This window comes from Haemorhous mexicanus, chromosome 1 (genome assembly GCF_027477595.1).
Source record: "Haemorhous mexicanus isolate bHaeMex1 chromosome 1, bHaeMex1.pri, whole genome shotgun sequence".
In the NCBI taxonomy this organism is placed as follows: Eukaryota; Metazoa; Chordata; class Aves; order Passeriformes; family Fringillidae; genus Haemorhous; species Haemorhous mexicanus.
In genome coordinates, this window is record NC_082341.1 from 118788080 (window position 1) to 118808143 (window position 20064).

A 20064-nucleotide genomic window follows, 5' to 3' on the forward strand; every position below is an offset into this window, starting at 1 on the left:
AGTAAACATCTTTGCTCACAGGTTTTTAAAGTAGAAAAATATAGCAATGTCCATGTGTATTTCAACAGCAATTTGAGTTTATAATGAACACGAAAGCTTTCACAAAAATGAGTATTTGTCTAGCAAAAACATGCTTAAATGGAAGAGTGAAAACTGAATCTGTGCATCACTGAAATTACACTAGCAATTGTTTGTGGAAAAAAAATTCTCTGTAGTCTTAAGTCACAAAACAGTCTTTAGCATTGCTGGAATAGTCCATGTCTACCCCAAGTCCAGTAATTACAGTCCAATTAGTCATAGAGAAGAAAAATTATATGTTGATTAAACTCTTGATAGTTCCTCCAATTTCTTCTGGTGCCTGGCTTCTGCTTTAGTCTAAACATTGTATTCAATACTTACTTTAATCATTGGTTCCCTTCACAGTTAAGAGACATTGAAATCTATTATGTCAAAGATCCAGTTTGCAGTTTCTCATCTGATCTAGTTTGTGTTTCCTTATCTTCCCAATAAATAAAACTTAAGCATAATCTGCAATCCCTTTGTAGCATATTTTAATATAAATAAGCAGAAAGTGCCACAGGCACAGTACACACTCCAGCTACCTTCTAGGATAACAACATACTGGCATTTTCCTACCGTTTCCCACGGGGATAGTGTCGTACATATTCTCCCACATCATGAGCAGCTACAGCCAGCACCTGTGGATCATCAGAAACCTCCAGAAGTTTTGTCAGGATCCTAAGAAAGAATTTGAAACAATGAAGTCCCAGGCTTTGGGTTGGTTCTTATTTTTTTTGTTTCGCTTATCTTATTTGTTGATGGTTTTTAATCAGTGATAACTTGAAATAACAAAGCCCATAAGCATAAAAATGTTTTACAAGTCACCCAAACAGTAAAGCTAGAACCTTTTCCAAACAATGCAGTTGTTAACAAAATTGGGAACCTGCACTAATTAACAGAATTATTTAAAGTATTCACTAGAGTCAGTTTAGTAAGCTACATACACAAATACCTATAACCAAGGATTACAAAATGTCTCCTTTTTTTGTACTTTGGCTTCAAGACCAACAGTCTGAGTTCTAGACAAACTTCATTAAAAAGCAGTTCTTTCCTAACTCAAAGACTCAGATGATAGCTATGCTCCTTGCAAATTACTCCAGTGCCACAGTATTTTCATAGCTTGCATAGAAACACAGAGCTGTAAGAAGCATAAAACAGCTTCTAGACTCTTAACACTGTCTGAATTTTTTAATTAAGTAGTTAAACCACCTTTAGTGGAAAACAGCTACAACACTACAACACTGTTCTCTAGCCAGTAATGAGAAGGGGGGAAAATAACACAGATTATGAAGGTTAGGCACGGCTGAAAAGGTTAAACATAGAGATCACTGGAAATTTACGAGTATTCTATGCTTAGGGAGATGACAAATGTGTTCTAGTCAGACAAAGTTAGAAACAAGCTGAAATTGGTAGGTTAAAAATTCAACTAGTATTAAAAAAGTGAACATTCTGGTAAAATTAAATTACCATGGCCACTGTCTCCCTAGAGGCCAGAAAGTGACAGGAAAACCACTTCTCAATGAAAAGAACTCCTACTTTTGACAAGACGAGGAAGCAGAAACTTGAACCGTAACACTAAGCAGAAGACACCAAAGAGCCATATAATGATGTTGAACAAAATACAAGCCCAACATCAAAGTGGGCAATAATGGCAGAAGGTAAGAAAACAATTATTTTTAACAGTAGTGTGAAAGTATTAGCTTTAAAAAACTAATAAGCAGGCAAATAAGGAAAAATAAAATTATATGGCTCAAAGAAAATAACTATTGTCTGTCAAATGCCTTACAAAGCAAAAAATTAAGTTCTGAGGTGCAAGAATCTCCCCATTATGTTGTGGTGGAGGGTCGGTGGGTTTTTTGAGGATTGGTTTGTTTGGTTTGGTGTTGAGTTTTTGGGGGATTTTTTTGAGACTTGGGTGTGTGTCAAGAACTACTGAAGATCACTGTCTTTGTAGCAGCAGAAGCGCAAGAAATTAGGTCCCAGAATCAGGAGAAATAAATACAGCAAAACATTGTAATCACCACAGGAAATACTAAGCCTCAACATCAACTTCATGCCACAGTTGTCAGCATCTAAGATTTTTAAGTCTATAATCCTACATATTCAACAATATGCACTCAGGGAAGAATTTATCAGAATTTTTCTAAGGTGTCAGGCCAGCCAAAATGCACATAAATCTCAGGATCACCTTGCTCTTGCCATGTCTTCTAACATCTCACATGCTCCATTTGACCTCCTGATTTCTGTTAGATCTGGCACTTATTAGCAAGCCCTGAACTGAAAGAACACCATGTGTTATCAGTTAATGACAAGAGCCAGGCATCATTTCAGGACATAGTTTCATATGCCAGACAGCCAGTCCTCGACTGCAAATAAATATGAGTTAAGGCTCACTTCATCTAACAATCCATGTACTCCAAACAGTCCCAACACAAAATACACACATTGCAAAATTTTTCATGGAAGGGTACCACAACTTTCAACTCCCAAATATGCAAGACAGGAGTTCATTACTCAGATCAACATCACCACACAACACAAATCTAAGATTAAGATACAGTAAAAACATTTTTTAATCAAATGAAACCTGCATGCAAGTTAGAGGAAATATCTTTAGTTTATCATAAATACATTTTCACCAGTAAAGGCAAATAAACAATTCTGGTTTTGAACACAGCAAACTACACATTCTAAAATAAGCAGGATGTTTTGCTTATCTAAAATAAGCAGGATGTTTTGCTTTCATTTCTGACTTTGTGTTAAAATGCAAAACCTTTATTGGATTCTGGTTCATTTAAACACAGAAAACATTAAAGGATCACATTATTCAAGACTTGAAAACTTACTTGAGTAGTTCATAATTCTTCTCATTTAGTCTTACAGCATTCTCCCGCCAAAACTTCTCAGATTTGTGCACAGGACTCCACTCCAGTCTTCCTGACTTGAGCTCAGAGCTGTATTCATCAAAGGAGCTGCAACACAAGACCTAAATGAAATATGTGCCAAGCTTCTACAACCACTTTGAACCATATGCCCAAGCGTGTCCCTAACAAAGCTGGAGCTCAAATTGCTGTGACACATTTGGAAGTCAGTGCTCTGCAGAGTATGAGAATTGTTTCCTGTCTCACCATTTGGTAACTAAGAAAATGCATGAGAGGCAAGAAGAAAAACTTGTTTCCAAGCACAACCCTCTATCCGCCCCAAAACTATCCCCAGAAAACAAATTTAAAAAAAAATTAAAAACTCAACCACACAAATGTAACATTTTGGAATTTAATTCTCTGTTTTTCTGGGTTTTTATGTTTTAACTTCCCCAATCAATGATTTCACTCTACCTTCAATCCACTTAAACCTTTGACACTACCTACAGTATGCACTTCAGTTTAGGCACAAGACCAAGAACTAGGTAAACACTAGCAAAAACTTGAGTTAATCTGGACAGTAGAAATTATTCTAATCAGGTAGACTTCAGTTTTGACTGGAAATCCTTTAAGATCACTTTCGAGTCCTTTAACAATTTCTCAGTTACAAAGATCGTATATACAAATGAAAACTTGTTTTCTATTTATTTTCTTTTCAGCCTCTAAATACTGACATACAATGGGAAACTAACAACCAGCACATCTCTGTATGCTCTCTCTCATATCTTATGATATGTAAATAGCATTTACATATCATAATTCTGTAGATATTTTAGCCTTACAAAAGAAAAAGTTCTACCAACATTCACCTCACTGCATTTTTTAAAGAGCACACTGCATAACATACCTAAGGTCCTGCACGCTCTCACCAAGCTTGTCCAGTAGAAATTTGATATCTTCACTGATGTCTTCATCATCATATTTCTGCTGATCCAAATTCTCTAATTGCTTTAAAACCTTACATTGAATCATGGCAAGAGCATATTCTTGGCGAGTTTCTCTCTCAGTAGATTTCTCTAACAAATTCTAGGGAAGTAAAGATGTATTTATTTTGTTTAAGAACAGACTACTTTGAAGCAAAGCAGTATTTTAAAGAAATACTCTTACTGGAACTTTTTAAATTACTAAGTCACAAAATTGACCACTTCCTGAAATAATCTCTTTCTTTAATAACAGAAAGTACTAATTCACCTGTTTTGAATATTTTCCACATGAAACTGAGGTTACTACAAATACTATTCAAAGAAAAAAGGCAGGCTTATATCTCAAATACCAGAACCTCCACCATAAACAGCCACTTTTATCTTGGATTATCATTTTAGTTTTCTGTGCAGCAATAGCATGAGGCAGAGAGCCTTTAAAAAAAGTAACCTGAAGTCTTATTTCCAATTCAAAGTTACCATCTGGATTAGATCAGCTCTTTTCAAGTTTGGGAATATTCCAACTAGACATTTTTACTTAAACAGAAGCTTGTTGGTAAGACTGGAAGTATAAGCACAAAATGCAGTAGTCAAGTTCCAATATCATCTAGTCATTACATTTCTACTCCATTTTATCAGCTTTCAATTATATTTTTCAATCAAAGCTGGCCACCTGCACTTTTTGATAAAGCTGAAAACATGAATTTCATACAAAAGACAAAGTCCTTAATAAACAGAACAGGTGTTCATATAAATAGGACTTAATGTCTGCCAGAAATAAGCAGTGAAACTATACAGAAGAAATTTGACTGCACCACTCTTGTCACTGACCTATTACACTTGAGGTTCTTTTATATCAGGCATCCTATTAGTTACTGAAGCAGAACACTGCAAATCAATTTTAAAACTTGAAAACTAAATATAAGTCATATTACTGCTTTTAATGGCCATATACAATTAGCTTTAATGTGCAGAAAAAAGGCACCCCAGTTTCTACTTCAGTAAGAGAACTAAAAGGTAATTCACAGAAAGAAATGCTAATTTACTTAAGAGTTAAAACTACTAATGAGAGCAAATGAAAAAATAATGAACCTTAAATTAGACAATTCAAGGGGTTCCAGGAGCAAGTGGATAAAGGTTCCAAAGAACTCCTAGTTAAGCTAATTGCAAGCAGATGTGGAAGCTATTCCCAATATTATTACCTATCTGATACCATAATGGGATGCTCAAGCTTTTCATAGTGAATTTGAAAGGGTATGTTAACAAAGTAAAAACACAAACATATGACTATATAGAATGGATCAGTAAACTATGCAGTAATAAAAACCAAAATCTTAAGGTATAAGAATAGTTTTAGGCAGGAAACAGATGTAGGAGGGGATAAAAGTATGAAAAATGAGGGGATAAAATAATAGGTAGAGAAAACAGATTCAAAGAGAGAGGAGTGTCCAATATTTGTTGCTTTATAGAAAAGATTATTACATTTGTAGTTATATACTTCAGGCAATAAACTTGACATAAAAGTGAAATATGTCAAATTAGGAGAAGTAGTAGAGAGGACATCCAAGTTGCCTAGACTCACTAAGTACTTTCCATAATGCATAGACAGACAGCTAGAATCCATAATGCTAGAATCATCAAGCCTAGTCTTTTATTCAATTCCCTCCCCCCCCAGAAACTGTGGCATCTCATACAGGAAAAGGACTACTTTTCTTCTGCTACCTAATTTTGCTTCAGAACTCACAGCTCTGATGTCTAATTTCTAATCCATTATGTTCCTGGCTGCCAGTTAACAACTCATCTTCACACCAACACGAGTCCTTAATGTTGGAGAAAGGAAACAGCTAAGTTACACTCCCCCAAGCTTGTATCAGAAACAACTTATTCTTTCTTAGCCTTAATTAAAAAAAAAATTAGCTTCATTTTTGTCTCCTCTTGCAAAACACAGTAGATCTAAGAACTAGCAATTATTTCTCCTATTTTTTATGACCTCAGAATAGGAAGAAACTGGATATTAACTGCTGAGCTTCTCAGCTTCTTTTTCTCTTTTAATTTTTCTTCCAATTTGTCTTGCTATATGTCCCTGCTTAATCCTAACATCAAGATCTTTAAGAACAGTACAACATCTAGAGAATAAGAATAATAAAAATATAGTAAAAACATAGAGTAAGAATAGCTCTTACTGAAGTTTTCATACCACTGTACTCCTTCAACAAGACAAACAGCAGATTCTTATGATCTGGCTTATCCAGAAATATTTCAGTGGCAGATGTTTCCAGATAGAGAGGCAGTGTAAGCACTTTGATACAGCTTATCATTGCTAATCAGCAAATCAGTAAGCCACAATTTCCCTCTCCCCATTCTAATGTGCTTGCAACACTTACTATTAGAACATCCAGGAAAACAAATAGCTTCCAAAACCTGCATTTTATACTCAGGAATACCAAGTGCTGCTTGAAAACAGCATTACAAGTTGTTACAGCTTTCCTGTATTACTCACAAGACACTTGGCAAGCATACACATAAAACTAGTAGCATCCATGAACCTAAAATGGTACACTCACAGTAAAAACATCAAGCCTAGGTACTCAATTCTTTCTAATTATCTCATATAGGACCAGGAATTTTCAAGTAACACAGACACAGTAAGTCAACTAATCACTCTTACATGGGTATTCTCATCTGCTTTTACAGAGCCACCAAGAAAAGATTTTTGGACTAGTAAATAAAAGTAAGTTCTCAGTTGGACAAACATATGCATTCAAAATAATACTCTGTTAATTAAAGCGTCATAAGGTAAAATTTATCAGCTATTAGTAACTGCAGGGTTTTACAGTAGTACCAGTAAGAAAAAACCTTGAACTAAAAAAAGAGAAATCACTAGTGCCTGTGTTAACATTTCTTTTTTTAGTCAAGCTTATTTTAAGAAGGCATTGAATAGCAAATATTTATTACTAGTAAAAGACTGCATACTACCACTAGCAAAAACTCAAGTTTATAAAAAGAAAAAGACAAAAAAAACCCAGCAAAAAACCCCAAAAATTTTAACAAAAAACCATACCAAAAAAACCCCAAAAAACAGAGTTAAGCTTTCAATCAGCTTATTGATATGGTCCAGCAGAAATAACTGTTCATCAGTGACATTTGAAACCTAGGAATTTGTGAGGGAAGTACAGCACGACTGCAATCAACAGGTACTCACCCGAAATGCTGCGAGGATGATCCTGGTTACTTTCTCTTTGACAGATTCCTGAAGAATATCCGACAGCACAGGGACAATATTGTACCGACGAAGATATTCACACATTTGAGGGCTAAATGCCAGCAGCCACACACAGAAAATCATCTGATACTGCAGCTGAAAACCGCATTTGTTGCTCAAGACACCCATGATGCTAAAAAATTGACATAGTACACATTTAATTTTTAAATAATGACTACATAGGTTGCATTGCTCCAATCTGAAACGCTAAAAGAAATGGTAACACAAACTTATTGGAAAGAGCTGCTGAGGATGAGCATACAACACACACTTCATAGTAACCTCCATCACTATTTATCATTGTATAAGCAGCTTGTTCAGAAAGCCATCTTTTAAAGAGATGGTTTTTTTCCTCATTAGCCTTAAAGCCATAAAGCAACTTTTTACATTTGAACTGATGCGGTACTGTATCCATCTTCTGGTTCACCAAGACAGTTTTTCTACTGGTATGTTTAAAGCATTATTTGTCATTCTGGAAGAAACAGAAAAATCACAGCTACTCCTTCAGACTTAAGAAGAAATAAATGGAACAAAATCTACACAAATTGAACCTCGTTCCTTAATTGTACTTGTCCACAGGAGTGTCTGAAATGAGCTGAAGTACTCATTATTTAACAGCAAGTTCTCAGAAAATGGCTCATAGATACAAATATACAAAGTACTGCTAGAAAAATAATAGCACCACAAGATCTTCAAGAAGACATCATGCAGAAGGTTTGCTCAGCTGAAGTTTTGAAAATTTTTTAAGCAATTTACAGATCAATTTTGAAATAGATAACTCAATTTAAAATTTAAAAAAGAATCTACATTCAAAATCATTCTTATCAAGTTTAAGACCATTTCAAACATGGTGAAACACAAGATTATTGTAATGCTTTAATACTTGATTAAAAAGCTTCCTTGGTATCAGCAGTGTCACCTTGACACACGGGAACATCACCTGAAATTTACTTCACTAGGAATTTTGACTTTTCTCCATTTCAGTGTAAAGGGATATTTTCCATTAAAGTGAAAATTATATACCAACCATCCCCAGTAGATGCATAGATGGCAGAAAAATTATTTACAGGCAAGCATTTGTTAAATAAGATTACTGCTGAAACCCTAGCCTAATGCAAAGCTATTTATTAGAAGAATTGGGTAAAAGAGTGACCTACTTGAAGCCATAGGTGGAAAAAAATTAGTCTTAGCTCTAGAAAATGTTTCTCCTTTCACTAGTATTTTCAGACAGAACAATTCCAAACTCAAAGACTAGGATGATTAGCAGAAATTCATTTTGTTAGTCCTTGCTCTACTAAAAAAGATACAGAACATGTTCAGTTGAAGACAAATGGTTATATTCCTGTTCAGATACATACTTCAGCAGTTCTTCTTGAACAGGAAAGTTGCATCAATGCCTAAAGAGTGCAAATTTCACTTTTCTATTTGACTCTGTTCATGTTTGAAAACAAATCTCTTTTGTAGGCAAACAGAACAGCTGTCTATAACAAGAGAGTTGTATTGAAATAAAAGGTCACTGGGAGATGTAATACTAAGTGCATGTATATCCATATAAATTGAAATAGGTGCTCACCAATTTACTCCATCTGCTTCTACCCATGCAAAGCGATATTCATTGACCCTGAGCATCAGCTGCAGACATCCAGCAACACATTGTACATACTGGGAACTCTGGGTGAAAAGAAGAACACTTCTTACCAGAAGAGTCAGGTAGTAAGAGCTGAAGCACAGTTTCCTTAATTAGGCTTTACTGGCATAAAAGGAGAGAGTTCTGAATATTAAAGAAGTGTTATGCAAGCAATACTACTTTACATTATCAGAACATTTGAACATGCCTTCCTTCAGTATCTATGAATGAAAGCTCTCTTCTGTTTGAATAAAGTTGCCAGAGCATGTTTTTCTCTCTTCTTACTCAATTGTCAGCTTTACCTTCACTAATACTAAACATATATTAATCAGATATGCTGCTGATAAAATGTTGATGCTTTTTACCTCCCTATAAGCCTTTTCCTTGAAAGTCTCACAGTAGGTCACTCACATAATACAAGATCAAATCTTTCCAACATTTAAAGAAGTGAAGAAGTTAGGCAATCCCATATGAAAAGAAAGGAGGCAATAAACAGAATTGAAAATAAAGAGTGTCTCTGTGTCTCTCTTGAGAGATTTAAGTCCTTTATGTAAAAACTAAGTCTGTGCATCTGGGCTCAAATTATCTAGAACATAAATTTCCCTGTGAAAGCATTCATTTTCACACCCCATGCAAATAAAACATCTATAAACACACAGACAGCTCTCCCACTCCAAATAATGCATTAATTTATCTGGATCACCAACCCAATGAACTTGGAGTTTTCTTTTAAAAGAGTGTCATAAAAGTATTGTCTTCCAACACCATTATAATTGAAACTTCTTAATAGATTTCAGTTCTCACTTCCTGTATTAAACGCTACAACTGCATCTCTAATTTACTCTGAAATTAGCCAGGACCTGCTTGAAAAATCCTGCATAAGCTAGATCTGAAATCCGAACACTAACGAAGTTAAGACAATACTTACCCACTTTAATGATTTAAAACATATTTGCACTCTGCTGCTCTGGGTCCCTGCCATGGCACAGTACATCCACGCAGTGCCACAGTGCAATGAATACTGATTTCTGAGCACATCAGAGGAGCTCATGGCTTCATAGTAAGTGCTGCTGTGTGCTGCAGAGCTATATACTCTTTTATGGCTGTATGACAGAGGGTTGTCAGTCTAACGAGCCCTAACACTATGGAACACAGATCTGCACACGAAATACTGAAATACTTTAACCTACATGCTCACGCCATTGTTTTATATCCCACCCATAGTCATGAACAACAGTCTCGCATCTTTTCTAGTTTAAACCCCAGATGGGATAACTTAAGAGATTTCTCCTCTACAGGAAGCTAACACTTTAAAGCCATGACTACACTTTGAAGAACAACAAATCCCAAGTTAAATCTTCTGAGAAACTGTGACCACTTTCAGGCTGCAAAACGAACAAAAGTCCAAACTGAATTGTACTCCACATTCAAGAACTATGATAAACTGCCTCATCATGCCAAAACACCACAGAAAATCCAGTCAGGATAATCATTTACATTTGTTATACTGCCACAGTTCATTTCCAAGCTCAGCAGCTTTTACAGCTACATGAAATTCAGTATTTAAAAAAATGTTGATGCTAAAAGGACAGTCTGTTTTCCTCTGAATTCAAGCTATTCAGACATGAAAAGCTTACAGCTTTGAAAGCACTCCTACAATTTCATGCTACAGTGGTTTATGGGCAATATCAGCTTTAATATCTGATGTGCCTTTTTCTGAGCTCGGCATAGCACAACACCCAAAAGCTTCTCGGTTTCATGTTTCTTCTACAAGTCCAACAGCTCTGTGGTAAACAAACACTACTGAATCACAGAATCATTTGAGCTGGAAAAGACCTCTAAGATTCCTAAGTCAGGGACTTAAAACTGTTTGAATATTAAATTAATTTTATATAATTTTTTCAAGTTTTAACAAAGAGAATCCTAAATACATCAACAGCTTTAACAAGACAAACTAACTTGTAAAATATACACTTCCACTGCCAATATTCTATGTGAAATGAAGTGTTTAAAAATACTTTTGTTTCTTGGCGCCATCACCTGGCACTCTGTTGTACAGTTTTGATTCCAAGTACTTCTTATCACTGGCACCAGAAGAGATCTGCACCTTAATCCGAGGAGTGAACATCACCTGCCCAAAACAGCAGATTGACAGATTTCAAAGATATACTCACATCACTTGTGGAGACTGCTCCTGAATCCACAGAGCCCCCTGTACCACGAAGTTTCTAGGAGGGAAAAAAAAAAAAAAAAAGTTTAAAATCAGAGCTGTTCTTCACCCTTAAGCTATTACCAGCTGTTACCAAGTTTCTTTCAGTTCTCCAATCTTCCTATTCATAAAAAAAAATTAGACTATTAAATATTTTTCCTGCTTAATATATTACCGCAATATATAGTACTTATTTCCCACACACACTTCATGTCTAGAAGAACAAGCTTGGAAGTGATCTGGTACATGAACATTTTTAATTATTCAAGTGTGGATTTATTCAAGACATTTATTTATCTTAGAATTTGCAAATTGTACTCTTGCATCTTTCTGAAGAAATTTCAACTTTAAGATTCTCCTTCCAGAGGAAAAAATTAAATTCCTTTTTAATAAGCCCACTTTAGAAACCCATGAAAAATATACCATTAATAAATCTACTGAATGTTTCTCAGCTCTCCAAAATCCACTTCTGCTACAGCACTAAGAGGAATGAGTGACAAATCACTGTGTTTTGAAGGAAAAATGTGCAGAAATTAATGCAAAGGAGAATGATTCATCTTTGAAGGACAAGCCAGAAGTTAGTGGTTCAAACGGAGCCAACACTATAAAAAACACTGTCCGAGTAACTTGGAATTTATTCAGTTTCAAGACACAGGACTAAAAGTAAAGGCTTTGTACTACAGTAAACTGAAAAAAGGTTCTGATATTCAGTTTCTGCTGCCATGTTACTTCTCTTCCCAGCAAAAAACTCTGCTAACCAAAATAGCAGAGGCAAGACAAAAAACTAACATCTCATATTATCTCAGTGTCCAGAAGAAAAATTACATTGTTAACCAGCAGAAAAGGCAAAAAGCTTTATTATTAATTTATATTTCAAGGACTGGAGTAAAACACTTAAAAACAGTTAAAAACTAAGTGCTTGAATAAAGAATATTTAGCTTTAAAAATGACAAAGTAAAATATCATTAAAAAAAAAACCAAAACCAAACATATACCTCTTGTTTGCACATTTATGCATTCATATTCTTTAGAAAAGTTTCCAAAGTTACTATAAAGTTGAAACAAAAGCAGCTTTTTACCTGTGAACTAAGCTGAGTTTTAATCCAGTTGAAATAGTAATTCAAGTCACTGCCTTCCATAAGCTCCCTCCCCCAAGCAGCCAGTTTGGCAATAATTCTTGCTGCCTGAAAAAGAATGCAATAAATCAATTTTTCAAACACAGCAATTTCAGAATTCAGTGAGAAGTTCTGTAAACTCTGGAATCCAGCTTTAGATAAAAGTTAGCCCCTTACAGAAATCTACCTGTTTTCTATGTAGGGGACTCTTCGTGCCTGTTATCAGTTACCTGTAGCTGTTGAAGTTCACAAGGCACCAATAAAGAACTCAGAAGGAGATGGAGGGAAGCTGTCAATGGGCTACTGCTGTAGGACACTACTAGAGGCAGAAATCAATCGAAAGCAAGACACTTGGTGGCCTAACACATGCAGGCTTGATTTAAGCAACTGTGGCATATGCCAATACAAATGGTAACATGGTATTGAAGGCTTTTTGTACTTAAACTGAAGGAAGTCATCTTCAAGAAGGGAGAAGTTTGAAGCCCAGAAAAAAAAAGACCAGAAAAGTAAAATGGAAGGTACAATTTAAGAATGAAGTTCAAGAGAGTAAAATGTGGTCAAGTTAGAAATTTCCATGATGCCTATAGCTTTAAGAATACTTAAACAAGAGTATATTTCTACATCAGACTTTCCAAATTATATTTGAAGTAAATCTACACTGCAGCCTGCAGTTAATTTGCAAAAGCATTTGAGCCAGCTTACATATAAAGGAGACAGTGTAACCAAGAAACTACTGAAGCAGGGGTTCATTTGCATGAACACAGTTCCATGATGCAGTGAGGACACTATTCCAGCCACCTTTCCACCTTACTGCATTCACATGTGCAGCACCACCACCACTGATTGTAGAGGGATTACAAGTGTGAGTCTGGAACAACAATCGCTACACTAAAATTAAAGAAGATTAAGAAAATTAAGAAGATCCCCTTCTTAATGCAAGTAAGTCACCCTAAAAAAATCCCTCCAGCTTTAAAACACAAGATATCAGCTCTCTAGTCAACAATTCTTCTGAGTTAAAACTGCTACCCAGCCCCTGAAGGAGAGACCATTCATGCTTAGCAGAATTTGAGCCTACATAGAGGATGAGTATTTTTATCTGCCTCGGGATATCTAATGATGTGGCATCGTAAAAGTTCCAGTGTGCACAGTAAGGAGAAAAATAAAATAAACCCAACAAAAACCACACAATCCTAAAATTTGGGTTAAAAAACATTCATACTTTAAAAAAAATGCACTGTACTAAAAGGTATAATAAGGCAGTAAACTTAGGAGATCCACTTCACATAAGATTCTCTGTGTCTTGTTAAATTATTTGTATATTTTTGCAGTATCTAAAAAAAACAGTATCTGAATAACACAAATCTGAGTAGAGAAATGCTGACCATCAAAATCTCTATACAATATGTTTAAAAACCACCATTACAGGGAGACTAAATAGTTTGCACTGCAAGAGTCTAAAAATTATGCTTTACCTGCCTATTTGGACAGTCAGCATTGTCTGACTGCTCAAACTGCAGTTTTGCAGGATGGATCTTCAGTAGCACTACCGCCAAAAAAAAAAAATCACAAAACAAACTGCATTGGCCAATAAAAAATCCCAGCAACCTCCTCCCTCAGCTACATCAAGAAAAGTGATTCATATCCATGCAGTCAGCCAGATTAAATAAATAAATAAATAAATCAAGCCTGGCATTTTCCTTGAGAACAAGCCAGCTCACTGTTCAACTTGCAGTACCACCCCAAACACAGTTGGACTGGCCACACCCCAGGGCAAAAAGCATGGCTTTCTCAGTGTCCTGGGATCCTTGCACCAGTTCTGCCCCCACAGCTTAATGCAGACCAGGTAGTGGCTTTCTAGTTTGAGTCTCTGATTTGACTCTACCATATCATTCCAGCACAAACATATGCAGTGTAGAAAAACTCATAGTTGTGCAGTTTTTTCTTCCTCAAGCCATAATATAAGTTTCACTGTGGGAAACTGTGGTGTTCACTAGGAATTTACAGTAATACAAATGTATTTTTGGCCTACAAGAAAAAAAAAAACAAACTGCTGAGATGAAATATGCAGTTCTCACCACTGACAACAAAATATTAAGATTCCAGAAAAGCTATTCCATATACAGGAACAGCAAACAGTAGTCAAAGCATAGCAGAAACAATACACTGCACACGGCTGTGGGTTTGGTTGGGACGGACTTAATTCTCTTCATAGCAGTCCATATGATGAAGTGGTTTAGACTGGTGTCTAAAACAGTGCTGGTAATGTATCAATGTTTTAGCTGCTGCTGAGCAGCACTTGAACAACATCAAGCACTTCTCTGTTTCTCACTCTACACTTCCAGTGAGTCAGCTGATAAACTGAGCATATGAGAAAATAAGGCTCATCGAGGTAAAGATATTTCCTTTGCACAAGATCAGAATTTAAATTCTAATATTTGTATTGTAAATCAAAGGCGACTCCAGCTAAGGGGAGAGAGAATGATGCATCTGGCTCTATCATCAGAAGGCTAATGAATTACTTTATTATACTATACTATGTACACTGTATCTAAACTGAATCTGTTATGCGTTCACTCTTGCTCACAACTGCACAGAACTGCACTCATCTCTGATTCTCTCCTGACTGTCCCATGACAGTCCCACACACACACACTTCTTGGCCCTGATAGGCCAAGGGAACAAAACATCCTCACTTTGGGTAAACAACCTCCATATTGCATTCTGCTTTAGCACAGCACAGGCACAGCAAGCGAGATAAAAATTGTGTTTTCCTTCTTCTCTACTTGTCTCACAGTTTCTCTCTGTTCAAAAGGCATGTGAATACCACATATTTGTACAGCATTGAACTGCAGTTGTCATAAAAGATTTTCAGGTATGTTTTACTGTACTTACTGTTCTAAAGCCCTTGCTTTTCTGAATTCTTAAAACCTGCCCTAATCTCCCAGAAATAAACCAATGCCAATTAACAATGTAACTTTGTTTTTTAAAATGTAGTTAGGTGAAACTTTTGCTAAGAATGACTCATCTAGACTTCAAGAAGAAAACTTTCCAGTCCAGGCAGAAGTTTAGTTTCAAATTCCAAAATCTCCTGAAGAAAAAAAGAACCAGCATTTTTCTCTACCATCTTCAGAGACAGGTTCATTTAAAACTTACCATATGCACAGTGAAGAGATCTTGTCGATTCAACATTGGCAGAAAATAGGACCATGCAGTGTTTTTACCACGTTTTGCATAATCAAAGAAGATGCAAACACGCTGATGATTTTCCTGTAAAAATTGAGAGAGAGGAAAAGATGACAGATTTGTAAAAGCATTTGACAGAGAGCAGCTATTTGCTCCTTGGTATGTTGGCACAGATTATCAGAGTGTATCCTGGCTTGTAAGACCCCACAGAAATTTTTCAGTCTAACTGAAAAATTTATTGTGGATACAGCTCATTTCAGCATTTTAACATTAAGATTAGAGATTTGGGGTGGAGGAAACAAACCTTGAAGCCTTAGTTGTATCCCAGTACTGCAATACCTGCTTGAGTAAACCACATATTCTTCTCAACATGCAAGTGGAGTAAGGCAAATGAGAAACAAGATAAATGCTGTCATTTTTTAAGAATGACACTACTCTTCATCTAACCAATTATACTTGATTAAAGTCCATACAAAGTTTTCAATGTACTGCTACTTACACACAAGAGCCTCTTGTTCAACTTCTAGGAATGGAACCTTAGGGGTGTAAAGGAACCTTTTCATTCTTCTCAATGGGAAATGAGCTCTTCTCTCCTAGATCAGGCTGCAGCTGATCCAGCACTTATCTAAGGCAACCTGCATATCTATAAGAGGACACTGCCACCAGAAGTCTGCTCTCGTGGGCTCCTACCCTGAGCCATAGAGACCACAACTACCTGAGCCTGGGCACAGCCTCTTTAAGTATTTCCCATAATAATCACTATGCAAAGCAGCTACTACAGTTCTACTTACAGCAGGCCAGAGAACAGGCCATACAATCATGAAGGAAAAAGCTCTGCTGTTTCCTAAGAGCCTAGAATATAGACAGAGAGCCCCAAAAGAATCTCACATTTGAATTCTTGCTTTTCCTCAAGCATTTCCATATGCTTTCCAGTCAGGCTTCCTGGTGAATTGGAAGCTTTCCTTCTGAAGAGATGTTTCCTCACTGAAGTCAAACTACTACCACCAAGTACACAACTCCCATGAAGGAAGGCAAATGAGAAACTCACAAAAGGAGAGTATCTCAGTCTCCACTGTGCAGACATTTTCAAACTCCCCTAGCAAGAAAGACTTTTCTCCATCAATTCTGCACCCTGTTATTAACTCTAGGGATGAAGAACCAGCTAGGCAAACCTCCTTGCTGGAAAATGATCCATTAAGCACAAGACAACCTGAATGTACCCATGATTCGAAGTGGCATCTTACTAAGGCTTAGAGCTGCAACCAACCCTTTCTTGAAAGTAACAGTCCTTACCTGAAAACACAAGTTTTCTCACTTTTACTCTTCCGATTCTCTTCCCCATCCCCCTGCTACAGGAGTGAGTCAGTGGCTGTGTGGTGCTTAGCTGCCAGCTGGGGTTGAACCACAACAGTATTGTACCATACAGGCTGCAAATTGCTGCCCTGATCCCTGACTGGGGAAGCTCAGAAGTCACCAGTTATCTGCCAGTTATAACCTTGACAGTGATACATTTTCTACATGGCATGCATAAAAAAGCACCCAGAAATGTTCTCAAAATTTGTTGAACAAACTATGAAATAAACAAAAATAAGATCACAGGGACACAGAGCCTTTGGTGGAAAGTTTTTACTCTGTGAGGGCTTGCTTGATGAGAAATGGCAGTTCTATCAAATAAATTACTGTTAGCATCTGAATGTGCTAAACAGTCTAGCTAAGAAAGATCAAAACTTACCAGATCAATGAGTTCAGTTTACAACATAACTAAGGAGGAGACAGACAAGTCTGGAAGCAGAAATGTTGAAAAAATTTCAATATGCTGTCAGTCAGAAGACTTGTCTGGTTTGTTATTAAGGTGCAGGATCAAGACAAAAGGGAAGGAGTGAAAAACTCCCTGCAGCCCTGAAATATGTAGTGTTGCACTTTCCTAGGAAGCTATACTGATGACAAGAAAATTCTGAAGCTCTTGCATCAACAGTTGAATAATTTAGCAGCTGTCATTTCTGAAGAAGCATAATGAAGTTCAGGTGATGCTGCTACCTGCACCAACTAGTGTATAGGTTCTTAAAGATTTCATAAGTAATAGACTGTGCAGTGTGACAAGGTCACTAATCCAAAAAAATTGCTTCAAGAATTTATCAGATTAAGAGAGTAAGAAATGTTTCCTCAAGGATGGCAATATGCTAACACTTTCCACCTTCAGAAGTAAGCAGAATGGTGATAATCTTATCCAGTAAACACAACACTAATTTCATGTTTGTCAGTGTTCAAAATAAATCTTTCTTACAAAGGTCATCAAATCAGTAAGTAGAACTGCTGGAACAATCCTAGACATCCAAGTAAGCTTTTGGTGAGCTCAAAACACAGTTGACATAATTTTTACCACTTCACAAGCAAAGCACAGAAAGATAATAGAAGCACCACAGTCAGTCATTATCAGACAAAAGCTGAATACTGCTACCTGCAACAGTTTTTAAAAGTTCCAGCTGTCAAAAGCAGCTTCAAATATTATTTGTTCATCTCATGAAACTGCAGCAAACATACTTTCTTGAGGCAAATTTTACTCAAAGTCAATGGCACCATGACAGGCCATGTCCTTGAACAATTTCTTGCTTAAAATCTTTGAATGTACTGAATTAAGTCAAATCAGGCAAAGACTGGAAACTTCATATCCACCACAAGAAAAATGGGGCAAGACTATTTACATGAGCATGTACTGACAGGACAAGGGGCAATGCTTCAAACTGGGAGTAGGTTTTGGTATTAGGGAAAGATTGTGAGGCACTGGAACAGGTTGCACAGAGAAGCTGGGGAAGCTCCATCCCTGGAGGTCTTCAGGAACAGGTTGGATGGGATTGTGAGCAACCAGGTCTAGCTGAAGGTGTCTGCACCCACAGCAAAGGGGCTGGAAGCAGATATCTTCAAGGTACCCTTCTAACCCAAACCATTCTATGATTCTATGATACTGTGGGTTCTTGTGTCCAGGCAGTCTGCAGAGACCCTGCCCTAAACTCACAGTCACACCATTATTGGCCAATATACTGCTTTCTGACAAGAATCTTACACCTTGAAAATCTGCCATGAGGCACCACTGGCCATATGTTCCAGCCCCTGAACAAAACAGAAGTCCTGTTTCAGCCTTGCAGAGTGGAGATGTCACGGGTTAGGAAACTCTGAGGTAATGCCATGTGGATGCCTCCACACAAGCCTTCTATGCCTGCATCCCTGAATCCCTGAATAATGCAATCACACACACCATTGCAAAAGTCAGTACAGCCTTTCAGATGCTGAAGCAGAATTTCTAAAGTGAAAAAGGCATTCAATACCAAACAAAAGCAAATATGTAGTGTGCACCAATATCTCTACTCTGCTGTATCACTATAAAGCCTGAATAATTTAAAGCCATTACATTTAACATTAAGAATTCCATACATGCCTCTTCTAGGACAGGGTAAGGCCCAAAATACAGCCATGTCATAAAGTCAAGAAAACACATACGTCTAACCACTTATGACAGAAACAACAGAGCAAAAGAGAGGTTACTCAAGACTACTTTCTGTAACTACCTAGAACTATTCCATCTGTTCAAAAGTGGGCCAGTTAAAGCATTACCTGTGGGGTATTAATTCCACAGCAGAAGAGACATCATCAGCTATCATCTACTGTAGCTTCAGGATATGTGCTAATGCCAAAGGACATTAGCAAAATAAGACCTATGAACACTCAAAAGTTCTGAAAAAGAGCAAGTGAAATGATGACTTCTCTGGCCACTGATGCACAGAAAGCAAGACCAATTCCTCACAAAAGCAGCCATAATAAACAGAGTTCTCACACTGAGCCAAAGTTTGTCATCCAATGCGTAAATGAAAACAAGGTATTCCCAACCCAGCATCCTAATCAAAGAATGACATCAAGGATCATTTTGTCTTCTCTGTTTCTCGACATTTGTGTCACACTTGAAAAAACATAAAACTCAATGAGAAAAAGTGACCAAGCTACAGGTAAGTAAATTGCTGCCACCACCACTAGCTACTACCCTATTAGCACAGAGGTCAGGGTACTCACTTAGGGCTCTATTGTGCAGACAAGCACATGAAAGAACATCATGGTCCCCATGTTATACAAACTGTGGGGAGGTTCACATTTTTCAACTTGCCTGTTGAAATACTGAATACCCACAGCAGGAACTAGAACTCCCATGGCTCACCTCCTGGGGCAATACTCTAAACTAATAGCACTAAACACATTTCACTGAAACCTGGGATCAAATATATCATAAAACAGGAGAAGAGAAACTATCAAAAACAGATAGTTTATGTGAATACTAAGAAAAAACCTCACATAATTCAAGCCATCTTGTTACACCACTCCAAACGCCTTCTCTTAGCCAACTTCAGAGCAAAGAAACGTAAAAGCAGGATTATCTGATTGAGTAAAGTCTCTTCTTGAGACTTTATCAGACTTTATCCCAAACAGCTCAGCAGTCTGAGACCAAGTTTAATAGCCTACTCTTATAAGGCACTGTTGTCCACAGCTACAAAGAGCTGTTACACTGAATTAGAAGTTCATCATTTATAATTAAACCATGCAGAATTTCAGAACATGCTGTCCCAAACAACCTAACTTATGTTGGAAACCTGAAGCTGCAGAAAATACACCTTCTTGCTGAGGGTAGCCAAATTAATACCTTTAAAGGAAAAGCTTCAACAACTTCAAGTGAGAAGTTATATCCTCCCTATACCACAGAAAGGGCTGAGGTCACAAGTCACA

At 36.9% G+C, this 20064-nt stretch overlaps 1 protein-coding gene across 2 annotated transcripts in view; it reads right to left on the reverse strand.

Moving 5' to 3' along the window:
• ATP6V1H (ATPase H+ transporting V1 subunit H) overlaps positions 1–20064 on the reverse strand; it is a 48494-nt gene that overhangs the window by 16639 nt on the left and 11791 nt on the right. For both annotated transcript variants that reach the window (XM_059860538.1, XM_059860547.1), the window contains exons 5-12: positions 15268–15381; positions 12079–12183; positions 10965–11018; positions 8737–8834; positions 7104–7296; positions 3829–4007; positions 2907–3032; positions 637–738 (exon numbers count right to left, since the gene is read on the reverse strand). In XM_059860538.1, coding sequence (XP_059716521.1) covers positions 637–738; positions 2907–3032; positions 3829–4007; positions 7104–7296; positions 8737–8834; positions 10965–11018; positions 12079–12183; positions 15268–15381 — 971 coding nt within the window. The remainder of the gene's footprint in view (positions 1–636; positions 739–2906; positions 3033–3828; positions 4008–7103; positions 7297–8736; positions 8835–10964; positions 11019–12078; positions 12184–15267; positions 15382–20064) is intronic.